Source organism: Python bivittatus, unplaced genomic scaffold, assembly GCF_059951505.1.
Source record: "Python bivittatus isolate LINGU-HERP-01145 unplaced genomic scaffold, Pbiv_v1 ctg000190_np1212, whole genome shotgun sequence".
NCBI lineage: Eukaryota > Metazoa > Chordata > Lepidosauria > Squamata > Pythonidae > Python > Python bivittatus.
In genome coordinates this window covers 17,273,202-17,288,937 of record NW_028277042.1, presented here as the reverse complement: position 1 = coordinate 17,288,937, position 15,736 = coordinate 17,273,202, and the positions used below count along the sequence as shown (strand labels likewise).

General features: G+C 49.3%; 1 protein-coding gene across 1 annotated transcript; it reads left to right on the top strand.

Moving 5' to 3' along the window:
- Window positions 1-8,852: 8,852 nt before the first annotated feature.
- Window positions 8,853-15,679, top strand: IRX3 (iroquois homeobox 3). Its single transcript, XM_088136152.1, has 4 exons — window positions 8,853-9,273; window positions 11,224-12,409; window positions 13,871-13,937; window positions 15,199-15,679. The coding sequence occupies exons 1-4, from the start codon at window positions 9,052-9,054 to the stop codon at window positions 15,251-15,253; spliced, it is 1,530 nt and encodes a 509-aa protein (XP_087992278.1). The 5' UTR covers window positions 8,853-9,051; the 3' UTR covers window positions 15,254-15,679.
- The last annotated feature ends 57 nt before the right edge of the window (window positions 15,680-15,736 follow it).

Below are 15,736 nucleotides of genomic sequence, written 5' to 3'. Positions count from 1 at the left end.
CACACACACCCTCACACTCCTCCAAGCTCATTTTTTTTCCGCTTGACAACAGATGCAAGCTCTAATGCAAATATTGCCATTTCCCTACTGAATTAACTTTGTCACTTAGCCCAGAAGCTGGCCGCGTTAAGCTAGCTTGCATTTTAATTTGGCCCTGAAGTTACTTATTTCATTATTGATCAAACATAATGCTGAATCAATGATCATCTTGTTACCTGGGCCATTTCCATGTAATACAGTGATACCACTGCCCGGAGTTACTCATTCCCATCCCAAAGTGACTTTACCATAAAATCAATGCTTGTTTGTTACTGATATAAGGGCAGCATCTATGGAATGAAGTACAAACTCGGTGCTTATGGTGGGAGGAAAAAATCTAACTATGCGTTCTCCCAAGGGCTCTGAGGTGGAAACAGGGCACCCAAATCAACCAGGTGAAGCTCAGACTGCCTTATGATGCAAGGTACACTCAGCCCTGGGAGGGTGGGGGGTGGGGGGTGGACAGAACCAGCTTCCAAAACAACTGGGTTCTATCCTGGGTTGATGAAGGAACTGCTGTTCTTCCTTGTTCAATGAAATGATAAGACAAGTCAAAAATGGGCCTGACTCTTCTGGGAGAGTTGAGCATTCCAACTGCTGATCTTCCCCCAGTCTATGTCTTGCCTTACATTTGGTGATGCCTTCAGAGATCAAGGAGACTCTTTAGAGGAAGTGACATCCATTTGCCCAAACCTGCCAAGTTGACACTCACCCCTATTCCAATATGACACCCACCCACCCACCCACCCACCCACAGAGCGCGCGATCAGGTTGTCACCAAAATAACTTACACAAGTTGCTATCTGCAGAAGTACAAACTCTATTGGTGGGGGGGGGGGGGGGGGAGGGGAGGCAACTTCTACTGCCTCTTGTCCCATGTGCAACTTTGGTGGCATGAAATGATGGTTTTCGGGTAAAGTCATAGCGCGAACATTTTACAAAGACCAGTCTCTATTTGTCTATTTGTTCTTTAAATTGTTAAAGAAGAATCTGCCCATTGATACATTACCTTGGACAACCAATTGTAACAGTGATCTGCTCACTATCTCCCCGCTACGCACCCTCAGTTGTGAAGTGCATTATATTTCCCTTCGGTTTATACTAATTCCTCCCACCTTCTCATCTCTATTACGGATGTTTGCATGCAACATCCTTAAGCAATTCTTTCCCTTTTTTATTTTATTTTATTTTATTTTATTTTATTTTATTTTATTATTTTACTGAAATTGGCCACCCTATGCCAGTTCCTGAGTGAAGCAATCCAGTTCATTGCTGTTCTACAGCCGTAGTTCCAACGTATTGGGTTCAAGCCTCTTGTCCCTTCCAAGGTTCCTGATCTTGAGACTAGAAAATCAGTTCATTATGCTGGCTGCTTGAGGAAAAGCCCTTCTGGAGGCCCACCCCTTGTCCTCTGCTCCCCACCCCAGAAGCTTTATTTACATGGATTAATTAACACATCTCTGCAATATTTGGCTAAAACTGGCACTGAAAAGCAGGGGGAAGGAGAAAGGGCCCTCCTTCCTCACACACAGGACCATGTTCAACTTAGAACAAGCACCAGAGTTCATTGGGGACACACAAGGGTAAATACCAAAGTTGGGAGTCATGGGGAGGAAGACACAAAGAGAATAATCGGATTTAGGAGACCTCATAAAACCCAAGGAGCCTTGTTCAGCCAAGATCAACAAGCTAATATTGACAAAGAAACAGCATATAGATGCCTGTTTGGTTGGTCAGTCTCTCATGCACACACACACACACACAACCAATCTTCTTTGTCAACACTTTCTTGATTTGGTTTCCTCTGTTGAGGACTGAGTGGGCTCAGCTCTGTGGACTGACAACTGGCTAGTTTCAGCTCAGTTAAAATCCAGGGAGTCCAGAGGCCCTCTGTGTGAGAGAAAATGATGCAAATATGTAGTTCACAACATATGCACTATGCCATTAGAACATACAGAAATATCATTGCAGTCTCCACCTATGGATTGAAGCCTAGAAGTTGCATTCACCCCACCCCCCACCCCGGTTTGGTTAGTTTTAATAGGGGCAGATGGCTTAGCATATGATGCCATTTGGGTCAGTTGATGGTTCAATGCATTGTGCAAACACAGAGAATGGTTAATTCATGGCCAAGTTAAGCTTGCTGTTATAAATGCAGTCAAAAACATAGCTGCTGATCCAGCAAAACCAGACTCCAGGTCCTGGTGCTGGTCCTCCTGGAGAAATGGTAACATTAATCTTGGCTCAAGTGAGTTAGGTCTCGTGGACTAAGCTTTGTGGAAAGTTCACACTGAGTTGAGGCCACCATGTGGCATAGTTGGTAAGGCCACAGACACCATCAATGCGTGGAATCTAAAGCTGCTTTTTCCCATAACAGAAGCAACCCAACCATCAACCCTGAATTTGGTATCACTTGTTGGTTGGTGTTGCTCCTTCCAGGAAACTGAGTCAGGAAGGAGCCAGCCCTACCTCCCTTCCTAGGATTTAAGGAATGCTTCAGTCCTCTTTGGTTACATAGCAGTTTCTGAATAATTGTGTCAAAGCCATCTCCCTGTGTCTCTACAAATGAAGATGTGCCACATGCTAGATTAAATGGGTTATTTGGTTGAACAAATATGGTTTATCTAGGCATACCTGTTATGTGGTTCGGGTTTATTAGCTGGGTTTAATGTACTGTGTGAACCATCCATTGTGTCCTACAATAATCAGTGTAAAGTAAGTGGCAGAGCAACATCTGGGAGAAACGATCCATCAGTGGGTCTTCTAACACCACTAAGGCCACCAGATGTGAGATGCAAAATCCAGGCAACCAGTAGAGGTCAGCCAAGGCAGGTATCTGTATTCCCTTGCTGCCCTCTAGTGGGTACCTGGGAGTGTTGCAGTTCAGATCTGGTAGCCCTAATCACCATTGTAATTGTATGGTGGGACTGCTGTTGTCAGGCAGAAATGTATTCAGCTGCAAGTGGGGTCTACCCGATTCCCTGTGGCTTTATTTGTATGGATCTCTCTCTTGAGGTTGCCACCCATCCTGAGAATGGATGCCCCAGAAGTTAAATTATATCAGGACCCATTTATTCCCCTTGCTTGCAACTTGTCCTTCTCTGAGCAAGTATGTCCCTCTGTGTGTGTATTTGTGTGTGTGTGTCTTCCTTAAATGGCTTAGAAAGCACTTAAGGCCCTAATACCTTGTGTTGGCCAGCATTTCCCAATTAACTAATATCACTTTGATCCTATTAACGTGGAGGCTTTTGTAACCTTCATTTCAACTTCCCACCTCCAGAAGGATCCTTTGTTTGTATATTCACAAGTGTGGGGAAATTTGGCTTCCTCTGCCACAATCTGCTGTTCTTTACAAGCAAGGCCTTAAGCAAAATATTTCTTTGACCAGTGGCTTGGTATCTGTTCTGCAAGCAGCACTTGGGCCTGGAAGAAATTATCAAGGCGATGGTATTTCGGAGCATACGCAGAGCACCTTTTTTCATGATCCAAACTACCCTGATTTCTGGAATTACAGCTTGTGAGGTTCAGTGTAAACAGTAGTCCTTGAAATAGGAGCATCTTAGCTTCTGTTTGTTCCTTGCTGGTGGAAAGGGAAGAGAGAACCATAGTCTGGCAAAAGGAAGGAAGGAAGGAAGGAAGGAAGGAAGGAAGGAAGGAAGGAAGGAAGGAAGGAAGGAAGGAAGGAAGGAAGGAAGGAAGGAAGGAAGGAAGGGCAGACTCAGTTGGTATAATAAATCAAGCTTCCCTCTCACTTTGGGATGGGTCCCAGATTAAAAAAAACATGGTGGAAGAAGGAGACCAGCCGAGGATTCCTCCTCTTTGCTCCCCAAAGAATAATTTAAGTGGTGCTGATGGGAGTTGTAGTCCAATGCAGCATTGCTTCCAGATACATTGCACTACAACTCCCATTACCCCCTCCAGCACCAGTGACGACCCCTCTTAAATTATTATTTCTTTTTTCTTTTTTTTTAAACCCATGATCTTGCAGGAATTGGGTACTGGAGATCCTTCGGACGTTAAAAACTACAACTCACAGTAGCCCAGCCAGTGTGGCTAGTAGTGACGATGGGGATTGCACCATGCTCCACACCCCCTTCCATTTTTTCCCTCCCCACCTGGGGGGAAAACATTTCACATGCCAGGTGAGCTTTTGCTTCTGATCTCCTCCATCCATTCCCATCAGGTCTTCAGAATCTCCAGCCATCCTCCCTGTTCTTGTTTCCTTCTGCCTGCCCCCTCCCATTTGACTACACTCTCCATGCTCCTCTTCCCACCTGCCACCACTGAGTTTCCAGAGGCCATCCAGACGGGCCTCTTTCAGCTCTCGCTTGCCTGGGGGTAAACAGCCACGTGGGGGAGGATTCCTTTAGCTTGGAGAGCCCTGATTTGGTCTGGACTCGGGAGATTAATCATCTAGAACCCGTTTCTGTTCTCCTTCAAGGATGAGCATGAATCTTGTTACTAAAGTAGTAACACCTTATTGCTATTATTAACAATAATAATATTGTTATTGAGGGTCCGTGCTGAACAGAAAGGCAGCATATCGTTCCCGTAACTAAATGAACAGACAAAAAAGTCCAACCCTTTCTGCTACGAAGAAGAACCCAGCCATGATGTTTCCAAAGGAAGTTTATAAAATGGAGAGGATTCAGACACTTGTATGAGAATAAGGGATTTTTAAGGGGGCGATTGGGAGCATGATCCAGGAGAGACGTACAGATCTACACGCAGCCCTCTGTGTGTTCCTACATAACCGTGACTTAGGGTACCACATAGGGCTGGTGAAAACGCAGATGACAGCCAAGAGGTAAAGGAAGTTCTCATTTGATCTTGAGAACTGAGACTTGCACTCAGGGCAGGCCCCTCCTTCCTTGGGGGTGCTTTGAGTTATGACTCCCCCTTGAGAAGAAGCCTGGCTGTGGGAAACAGCCTGGCAGGATTGCACACACACACACAGGCACACACACAGACACACACACCAACAAGGGCTGTAGCTGCGGGGTTGGTCTTTCCTCTAAATAGTAGCAATCTGAAGCCATTGCACAACTTTACAACCATCCTTTGAGGTAGGCCAGGGAAATGTAGAATGGTCGAAAGTTTGGCCCCTTGTGGGCCAGCTCAAGCTCAGGCTGGACTGCAGTCCCCAAAGCCTCAACTGCTGGTCATCCTGGCTGGGGAGGATGGGAGTTGTGATCCAGGAAGCCTTGAGAACCTCTTTTGCTGCTGTTGTGATCTGGTATAACTGTAATGGATTAGGTGTTTTAGATTCAAGACTACACTCCCTGAGGGAGCTTGAGCCAGTCACCTCTCTCTCCCCCCAAACCTACCTCACAGGGCTGTTGTGGCAGACAAAAAAAAGAAAGGCAGCTTGAGGGTTTCTCTGGCCTCCCTACAAGGACCCACAGGCATGTGGAGCAATGGGGCAGGACCAGGACAGGATGCCTTTTCTCTTCGCTCCTTCTCTTCTAGGTGCCCCTGCTTGTAATCCAGAGGGCCCATCGCTCCCAGCCCCACCTGGGTGCCAAAGCCACAAGCCACAATCCTTGCATTGCCCCCCTCCCCACCTCCATCCTTCTATGGGACTGGTACAGGCCTCTTATTCAGAGTAGCCCTATCTGGAGAGCCTTCAGCTGCAAAGCATGGGCTACAACTCCCAACATCCATCTCTATGGCTTTCCTTACATGGGGCTGCTGGAATTTTGCTCTTCTTTACCCTAGCCTAAAAATTATTGGGGGTTGCAAACACTTGGGGAGGACAGTTCCTTCTGAACACCGGGGGGGGGGTCCTTATTCTGTCTGGACATCCTTAATATCCTGCTTTAATTGCACCATTCCAATTATCTCGATGCAGAAACTTCCTTAAGTTCAGCAGAACGTACTCCTGGTGCAGCTAACCGCTTTCCCCAGGCAAGTCCTCCCGAGGGATCAGGCTACAACTCCCTTCCTCCTTTCTCAGATGATGGGCATTGTAGTCCAAGCCATCAAAAAGACCCCAACTGGCCTGAAGATGAGCATTGCATCAAATGTGCCTCTTTCTATTGGCCTCCCCATTATCGTGTTTACGCATGTGTGCTTTTGTGTTGCCCAGCCATCCCACACATACTGAGTGTGTCCAGGCACAAAAAGGGATAAAATTTCTCCAAAAGAGATGAAATTGCCTCCATTTCTTTCTCTCTCTTCTTTGCAAATTGTTGTTGTTGTTCTCGTTGTTGTGCTATTTAATCCCAGAGCTCAATTCAATAATCTTATTGATTAGCCTAGAATTTTAAAAAGATTCTTGACAAGACAACAATTGGAGGAGGGCAAAATAAATTCCAAAGTTGGGACTGAGAATTGGGGCGGGAGGGGGCTGGCAAAGCGTGGGGAACAGCCTAGCTTGGCTTCAGCAGATCGAGAGGAGCGTAATACGATTAGAGATGTTTCTCCCCAATTTCCTCATATTGATTCCGAGAATTTTAATTCCGGCTCTTGCTGATGCCGCTTTAAAAAAAAGCAAAACAAAACCCTAATCCGTATTTATTACAAGATGAGAGCGGTTTATGAGAGGGAGCGATCAAGGTCGATTTCTCAACCCGTTTAATCTGACATGAATTTAATTTTTTTTTTTAACAAATCAAGTTATAAAATAAAAGGCAGACAAGAATGAGGAGAGGGTGTATTGTAGGTGGGGGCGGTTAAAGGTTAGTGTTTAAACCCTACAAGAAAGAAGGGAGGGAGGGAGGGAGGGAGGGAGGGAGGGAGGAAGGAAGGAAGGAAGGAAGGAAGGAAGGAAGGAAGGAAGGAAGGAAGGAAGGAAGGAAGGAAAGGAATCAGGCAGGAAAAAACTAAAACTCGGAAGTACCTGGGAAGAAGGAAAAAAGCAGAAAAAAGATGAGGAGCTATATGTCCACTTTGGGGAAAAGAAAAAAGAAAAAAATATTTTCTGTTTTCCGAAGGATGCAGGGGAGTTCATCCGATTTCCTAGAGGATAAAGTTACCGGAAACTAGCTGAGGAGATAAAGAATACAGAAATATGTGCCTGTTTGTCTACATCTACACGTGCACGAACGTGGGTGTACCCTGTCTCCCCTGCGTGTGTGAAATGCCAGAGCAGGCAGCTAAGCCCCATGACCTATATTTTAAGGACGTTATAATTATATTCTAGCTGAAATATAAAGCCGTATGTCTGTGGGCGCCGTTGAATATTCAGAAGGTTAGGTTTCTTTCAGAAAACAAAAACGCAATTCCATAAAAAAGCCAATTAATCTCGAGACAGGCCACTTTTGGAGGGGCGGTTAAGAGAACATCAGGGCAATTTATGGACATTTTCTCAGGCTTCAGGGGACCATTCTCAGGTGCCTAAAGCTGCGATCCTACATTCCCGCAAGTGGGATTAAATCCCACTGAACACGTTGGGGACTTGCTTCTGAGTGAACCCGGCTCACGTCAAATGCCCCGGTCGGAAGAACCCTGAACTTCTTCGTCTCCTTGCGAAACGGAGTAAGAATTGCGTCCCCTCAACACTTTCTGTCCATAAATTGTTCTATTTTTCAGTCTCGTCCTTCTTAAATCCTAGCAGGGTCTCTTCTGCCATCTTTCACGTCTGGAGAAAACCTTTATAAATGTCCTAATTAAAGCCCAAAAGCGCTTAACGAGTCGCGTCAGAATTGATTGCCGTTCTGCGTGCGCGCGCGTCCCACGGTTTCTTTTTCATGCTATTTACAGTATTTGTCAGTGACCCACGGAGCTGTTCTGATCTCTCTCTCTCTCTCTCTCTCTCTCTCTCTCTCTCTCTCATTAATTTGTCTCCTTTTCTCACCTTTGACGTTAAAAACATGGCATACATGTCTTGGAAACTCCGTTACAGGAGGAACGTTTAACTTGCTCCCCGCCCTTCTCCCCCCGCCTTCTCTCCCCCCCCCCCTTTCATGACTTTATTGTACCGATTCTTGCCAGATTAGAAAAACGATTTCAACATTTGGTACGCCAGGGACAGTCACCTGCGGGGCGGCGTGGACGACCGAGGAGCGGAGAGGCGATCAAACTCGTAGGAAAGACGCCAACATCTGCCGGAATGGCTAAATCAAGAGATGGAGGTGGGGAGAAGTGAGAGAGGAAAGTAAAGGAATGAACCAGATCTTTATTACCAAGAAACAAAAACAAACAAAAAAAGAGCAAATTACCACGGAGTGAACTTAGTAGTAAATCATCATCAATTTCCTTCCACGTTCTCTTCCCCCGCTAACACTGATTTTGATTTCCAGTAAGGGGATTATCATATTGGTATTACAATAATAATAATAATAAGAGCGCGTGATTGTTATTATTTTAAGCCCCGATTCCGGGGCAGGGCTGAAGCTTGGCAAACCGGCGACCCGATTGGCGAGGGCTTGCGCCAGATTTGAAAGCACTCAAATAAAAGGCGCGACGTCATGAAGGCGAAGGCGGCGAAGGCGGCGCGGGCGGGGGAGGAAGAGTCAGAGTCAGAGTCAGAGCGAGCCAGCCGGCCGGCCTTAAAAGAGAGGGGCGGGGCCTAAGGAAGCGACTCCGGCTGTCAATCAAAGGCGGGGAGTTCCACGAAGTCCCCAGCAATTCTGTACGGACCTGACCTGCAGTCCGTCCAGATCAATAAGAAAAGTGAAGGGAGAAACAGCTTGACGCGGCGGCCGCCGGAGGAAGAGCCGCAAAAGGTGGAAGAAGAGGAAGAGGAGGAGGAGGAGGAGGAGGAGGAGGAAGAGGAGGAGGAGGAGGAGAGGGCAGCAGCAGCCCCCGGCCTCGCCTGGTCTCCACCCCCGCCCTCTCTCTCTCCCACCCCCCACCCCCCTCCCCGCCTCGCCAATGTCTGGCAGACTTTCTGCGCGGCGCTAAAAGTGCGGCAGACCAGCCCAAGGCGAGCGCGGAAGCTGTCCGGCCGCAACTTTCTCGCCTCTCTCGCTCTCTCCTCTTCGCCTCCTTTCCTCCCCCTCCCTCTCTCCCCTCCCCTCTTTCCTTCCCCCCTTCCTCCCCCTCCCCACCCGCCCCCCCCACCCCGCCATGGCATTTTCCCAGTTGGGCTACCAGTACATCCGCCCGCTCTACCCGACGGATCGCCAGGGGAACAGCGGCTCCCGAAGCGGGGCAGAGCTCAGCCCGTCCGGCTCCCTCTGCAGCGTCTTGTCTTCCATGTACGGCGCGCCTTACGCGGCAGCCGCGGCTGCTCAGGGCTACGGGGCCTTCTTGCCTTACGCGGCCGAGCTTCCCATCTTCCCGCAGCTGGTAAGGAAAAAAACTCGGCGCCCCCCACCCCACCCCACCCCCGACCCGACTTTGCAAGCCCACCCGCTCTCCCGTCCCTCCGCTGCCTTCCTTGCAACTGTTCCGGCGCGCAAAGCAGGGGCGGGAGGCGGGTTGAGCGAGACGCCGGCTCGAAAGCTGTGCTTTCGGGAGCGATCCCCCTTTTCTTCCCCACGAGACGAGCCGGCGTGCAAAACGTCAGCTGCTGTTCGGGAAGCGGGTGGGAGTGAATTTTCCTTTCTTTTTCTTTTCTTTTCTTTCCTTTCCTTCCTCTCTCTCTCTCTCCCCCGTGGCCTCTCTTATGAGTGCGGTCCGCAGAAAAAAGCTCCCAGTTGTAGTCCGATTTCTCTCTTCTCCTCTCTTTCTCTCCCCGCCACCCTCCTCTCGCAGCCGGATCCTCAAACCGATTGCTGCTGGGCCGTTTTCAGATCCTTCCCGGGAGAGGAATCTTTTCCTTCTGCGCTTCCCCGACTTTCCTTTCGCGGGGACGGGGAATGGAACGGGGGCCGCAGGAGGAAGGCAAGGGCCACCTCCCGCATCGGAGAGCTTCGCTGCTTTCCTGCTCAGGAGCCGGCAAGGGAAGCCCCGGGGGTCGGGAATCCGGGTTTTAAATCTGTATTAAAAAGCCAAAGGTCCTACCTTCGGCATCCTGGATTTATTACCAACATATATCAACGAATAAGTGCTATATTTAAAAAGTAATAATAATAGGAAGAGCCGGTTTAGGAATGCAGGAAATACAATATTAAGAAGGAGAGTTTGGGTTGCTTTTATTCCCCTAATGGAAAGGTGTGAAGAAAAGTTGGGGGAGCCGCTGTTTGGTTTGTTTAAAACGTTCCAAAAGGGCCAAAAGAAAGGAGGGGGGAAAATTGGAGGCCTAGGCGTGTTTTCCAGAAAGAAAATCGTAAGAGTTCTCCTGCTTAATACATACACTCTCACCCTTAGTTACACAAATACAGAAAGCAGCCAGAGGTGCAGATCTTTCTTGGCTGAAGGTTTGATTGACATCTTCTTGTATTGTTGGGCAGCTTTAATAGAATTTCTCCCCAGCACCTCCAGTATGCAAAAGAGGGGGCCAAGAGAAAGGGACATACATACTCAGATTCAGACTCTGTGATCCCCCTTTTATTCCTACAAAAATTGAAAGCAGCCTTAAAAAAAAAATTCTAATCTTCCCAGGGCCACCTCCTCCTTTTTAAATTCATACCCTGATGCACAGCGCATTTTCATCCTAATCTTTCCAGTTCAGGCTCACTCCCAGGCCCCTCTTTTTCTGCAGAGGAGAACCAAGCCCAATTTTAGAAGATTGTTTGGGGAGTTCATCCAATCGGGAGAGGGAATGTGGAGTGAGAAAAAGGGATCTTTAACCATTTGAAAGATCTGGGCCTTAAGGCCGGGGGACTCCCTCTCTATCTCCTGTCAAATCTATCTGGAAACCTGTAGCTAAAAGAATCTCTTTCTCCCTGAGGATTCCCAGGTAAAATCTGTCTTCACACCACCCACTTGTGACCAGAACAGTTACCTGGCCCAGTTGGCTGTATTTTCACTAGTTGCTAAACATGTTAGCAATCATATTAAGGTTCTTCTTTTTCTTCCTTTTTTTTTTTTCCTTTGGTGGGGAGAGGATTGGGGTCAAGTGAATCCAGCCCCTCTGCTTCATTTACTGCTGGTTGCATTGAACAAGCCTGGGAAAATGGGCAGATCCAGGAAGCTGGGCAAGCAGGTTGTGGGGAAGCAGCCCCGGGTTTCTCAGGGGTTCCTTTCAGATTGGACGGCAGGCCTCCCGGCCGGGCATGAAGGCAGAGGTCCCGGTGAGTTTGCCGGGTCCACCAACCAGGGTCTTTATTTTTTCTTTTTCCAAGAAAGGGGGGCTCCTTCTGGGGGATCCCTGCCTCTAACGCCCTCCCTTGTCTCTCTCCCTTCCATGCTCAGGGCGCCCAGTATGAGCTGAAGGACAGTCCCGGCGTCCAGCCCCCGGCCTTCCCGCCCCCTCACCCCGCCTTCTACCCCTACGGGCAGTACCAGTTCGGCGACCCGTCCAGGCCCAAGAACGCCACCCGCGAGAGCACCAGCACGCTGAAGGCCTGGCTGAACGAGCACCGGAAGAACCCCTACCCCACCAAGGGGGAGAAGATCATGCTGGCCATCATCACCAAGATGACCCTCACGCAGGTCTCCACCTGGTTCGCCAACGCCCGCCGGCGCCTCAAGAAGGAGAACAAGATGACCTGGGCGCCCCGCAGCCGCAGCGAAGACGAGGAGGGCACCGCCTACGGCAGCGAGGACGGCGAGGCCGACAAGCGCGACGCCGACGACGAGGAGATCGACCTGGAGAACAGCGACTCCGAGCCCGCGGAGAGCGGGGCGGCCGGGGCCGGCGCCCAGGGCGGGCAGCTGCTCCTGCACGTCGGGGAGGAGGAGGACGCAGAGGAGGGCGCCCCGGAGGCGGCGGCGGCGGCGGCGGCGGTGGCGCTGCGCCTGCCCTCCCCGCAGGAGGCCCGCGCCGGCAGCGACTCCGAGGAGGAGGAAGAGGAGGAGGAGGAGGAGGAGGAGGAGGGGGAGAGCTCCGACGGCTTCGAGGAGCTGTCCGGCGCGCAGGAGCGCTTCCTGAAGGCGGTGGCGGCGCGGCGGCGCGCCTCGGCGGCCCACCCGTCCTCCCCGCCGGCCCTCCGCAGCCCCAGCCCGGCTCCGCCGCCCGCCCAGCCGCCCAAGCCCAAGATTTGGTCCCTGGCAGAGACGGCCACCAGCCCGGATAACCCCTCGCGCAGGTCGCCCTCTGGCGGCGGCGGCGGCGGCGGCTCCCCTCCGGCCGGCCCCCCGTGCCTTCCACTGGGGGCGGCCCCGCAGCCCGCCCCGGGCGCCGCGCACAGACTGGTCTCCGCCTGCCCGCTGGGCAAGTTCGCCAGCTGGTCGGGCCGGCCCTTCTCGGCCGCCCCCCCTCACCCCCCCCACCCGCTGACCTTACTGAACACGCCCCATCTCTTGGGACTCGGGGGGGGCAGCCCCAGCACGGCTCCCGCGGCGGCGGCGGCAGCGGCGGCGGCGGCGGCGGCGGCGGCTCTTGCGGCTTTCTCCAGACCCGCGGACCAGGCGCCGAGCGCGGAAGCCTCCGGAACAGGTAACCACTGGACGGGGCGAGGAGGCTGAAGCGACCGCCGGATGAGAGGGGGGCGAGCTGGAAAGATGATGTCTCGTGCGGGGAGGGCAGGGGGTCGTGGAGACCCCTTTGGATCTCCGAGGGCAAGTCGAGCCGTTAATCCTTCTCCTCTAAATCGGATCGAAACAGATTTGGGGGCGGGGGGCTGGAAGATGGGACGATGGACCATAACTCCCGGAGTGTTGCCTGCGGAAGGCTTGTTGAGGGGGCAAGCGCGTTTAACTCGGGGTCCTCGATGGCTGTGTTCCCAGGACCCGCTAAGCCACCAACCAGCCACTCCTCCTCTAGCTTAGGTGGATGTGGAGACCCAGCTCTGGGCTGGTGGTTCTCTCGGTCTGACAAAACTAGAGAATTTGGGGGAATCGAGGTCACAGTCGTGCGAACCCAGTCAGCCAGAATTCAGTAAGGAGAGAATTGACTAAAGGAATTCAATGCCCAGCTTACGAAGCTGAGGACCTGGAGGTGTGGGGAGAGGAAAAGGTATCCCAAATAAATATGTTAATAGATTAAAAAGAAAAACGGGGAGTGGGAAAAATGCAGGAGACAGTTTGAGAAGTGTCCTTGGGAATTTGAAATAAGTCCTAGGGAATTTGAAACTCTGTGACAACTAAACGTGAGATTCAAGAGAGAGAGAGAGAAAGAGAGAATGTATTGATAAACTCATTTCTGGTTTTTCTTGGAGGGAGGAGCGGGGAAAGGCTGTGCGGGTGGGAGTCTTCTCATAAGATCCAGTTGGGTCCTTCGCCTAAAGTGTCTGAAAAGGAAACTCTTGGTGAGCGTTTCCAGGCCAGCTTCTCGCCTGCTTTGGGGGGGGTGTTCTCTGGGGGGGCAATTGCTTGCTGTTTCTATCAGCAATTAAACCGAGCTGGGGGAGACCGGGCAGGAGTGAAGATGACCCCAGTTAGCTTCGAAACGGGGGGGGGGGGAGAGGTGGGTTGCTGTGGTCAAAACCCGATTTTTTCTTCTGCTGCTGATGGTGTATTGTTCGCATCGCCAACCATTCTTCCCCGCGGGCTCCCCTCTGCCTGTATACCCTCTGTCCTGCCCCTGAAGCCTTCAGGGTGCCCTTGTATTGTTTTGCATCCAAGTAGCAGGGTAGTTTGGAGATCTAGGAGTCTTCCCTCCCTTGCTAAGGCAACCCTAGCCACTTACTCAGAAGTAAGGCTCAGCTGTTGAGTGGGCCCCAGGTAAGAGGGAATTGGAGCCTAGGGAATCAAAGGATGAAGGCAGTGGAATTAAAGAACAGGATGGACGGAAGATTTGGGAACTGCGGACCAGATGTTGCTGGTTGGTTTGGCAAATGCACTGAATGAAGTGCTGAAGAATGATATGAATTCAGGGATTGATAGAAGAAAATCCAAGGTGCTTTTCAAAAGACAACAAAAAGATTTTTTCCCCTTTGTTTGCTTTTGTTTGTTATAGATCGATCTAGTGCCTTGGAAGTAGAGAAAAAGTTAATAAAGACAGCTTTCCAGCCAGTTCAGAGGCGGTAAGAGATTATCTATGTCCTAGACGAGCAGATGTATGAAAAGGGAAACCGAAGGGGGGTGTGTGTGTGTGCACATTCACTTAGAAATCAGTTTTATTTAGAATTGAATTGGGTTGGTGGCCATCCACCCATAGCTTCACCAAAGTAAATATCAGTGAAGCCATTCGAGTTTACTTCCAAGCAAACTTACAAGGGTTGAATCAGTATCATATTAGGGGTGAAGAAATAATTGAATAGGGACACTTCTCCCCTCCTGCCCCCCTCACACAAGTTCGGTACTAGCATACTTTAGTCTGTGTTTTGTGGCTTCAAGTATAATTACTATATCATTTTGATGTCTAGAGTTATTAAAACTTCTGCTCAGAGGTGTTTTAGATATGCAGTTGGCTCTCTGTGTGTATGTGTGTGTAAAATGGGTTCTATTTTTGCTGTTGTTGGAATAAACTACAAGATGAAGCTCTCAGTTGCCTCCGATTCATAAAGCAGCTCAGAATGGACTCTATTTAAAAATGGGTTTAATAGGTGAAGATTTGACACTAGTTATAAAACATGTGTGTTGAAAGAAAGAAGGTATCAGTCTATACTATGATTAATCACTTAAACCATAAATGTAAATTAGCACGAATAACAAAACCAAAATCTAAGTCTAAACACAAAACGTTTTGGTGCCGGCCCTCTTTCAATGCTCTAAAATATTTATTTATTCTTACCTCTGTGCATATGTATATTGATCCAATGGAACAGAGAATTAAGCATGTTTCAGCCCACTCAAATCAGGAAACTGAGCTGGGAGGTATTTTTATGGGTCTCTTGGAAACAGGAGGGAGCTATGCGTGTGGCGTAGGAATGGGTGTACCCACACAGCACAGAGCAAGGAAAAAGGGTTAGGCCAACCGCTGCTGAAAATGGTGTGGTGTTCTGAATTTTCATAATTCAAATAATTTTAACACGAAGGGTCTTGTGCAGAACGCACCTGTAAAAGTAAAGAAGTCCTACTGATCTGGCACTGCCGAATTAATTCAGAGCATTCCAACACCGATTGGCCTGTGGTTTTATTTTATGGCTGCAGGGCCAAGGGAGATCTAACTCTCCCCCTCTCAAATGCTAATTCCACCATCATTTTAAAGTCAATAAAACTCTGCATATCCCAGGAATCCTTGATTAGCATTTTGCAGATTAGTTCAGACTCAGATGATGAGATATATTGCTATTTAATGTACGCGCACCCAAATATGTATTTTCTGTATCCCTTCTCTTCTAGGCCTGAGAACCAACTCGATGCAGCTATGGTTCTATCTGCGTTGTCGTCATCATAGTCCTTTTTTTTTTTAATTATTGTTCTAAATGATTGTAAAATAAAATTCTCTGTATAGTTACAGCTTGTACGCATGTTTGTGTATTAAATGAAAAAAAAAGTGTGGGGGGAGAAATCCACTTCTGTGCTATCATCTGGATTAGCCAAATTCGTGAAGTATTTTGGAAGTCTGGTGAGAAATAGGCGTTCATTTTCCTTTGTATATAGGGTAAAACACACACACACACACACAAATGTACATACGTGTGAACCAAACTGTACAAGAAAGTATATATTTTTGGCTAATAAACTGTTGCCACTTTGACTACAATTTTTCCGAGACCCGCTGGAACTCTATTATTTATTCTGATGGAAGGAAAAGTCCTTTCCCTTGGAGGATCCAAGTCTTGCTCTTCTAAGAAAATATCCATCAAGGCTTTGTGTGCGCAGAAGGGAAAAGCGAGAGGGGGTGGGGGCGCTGGGGGAAGAAACTCTCTACGGAGAA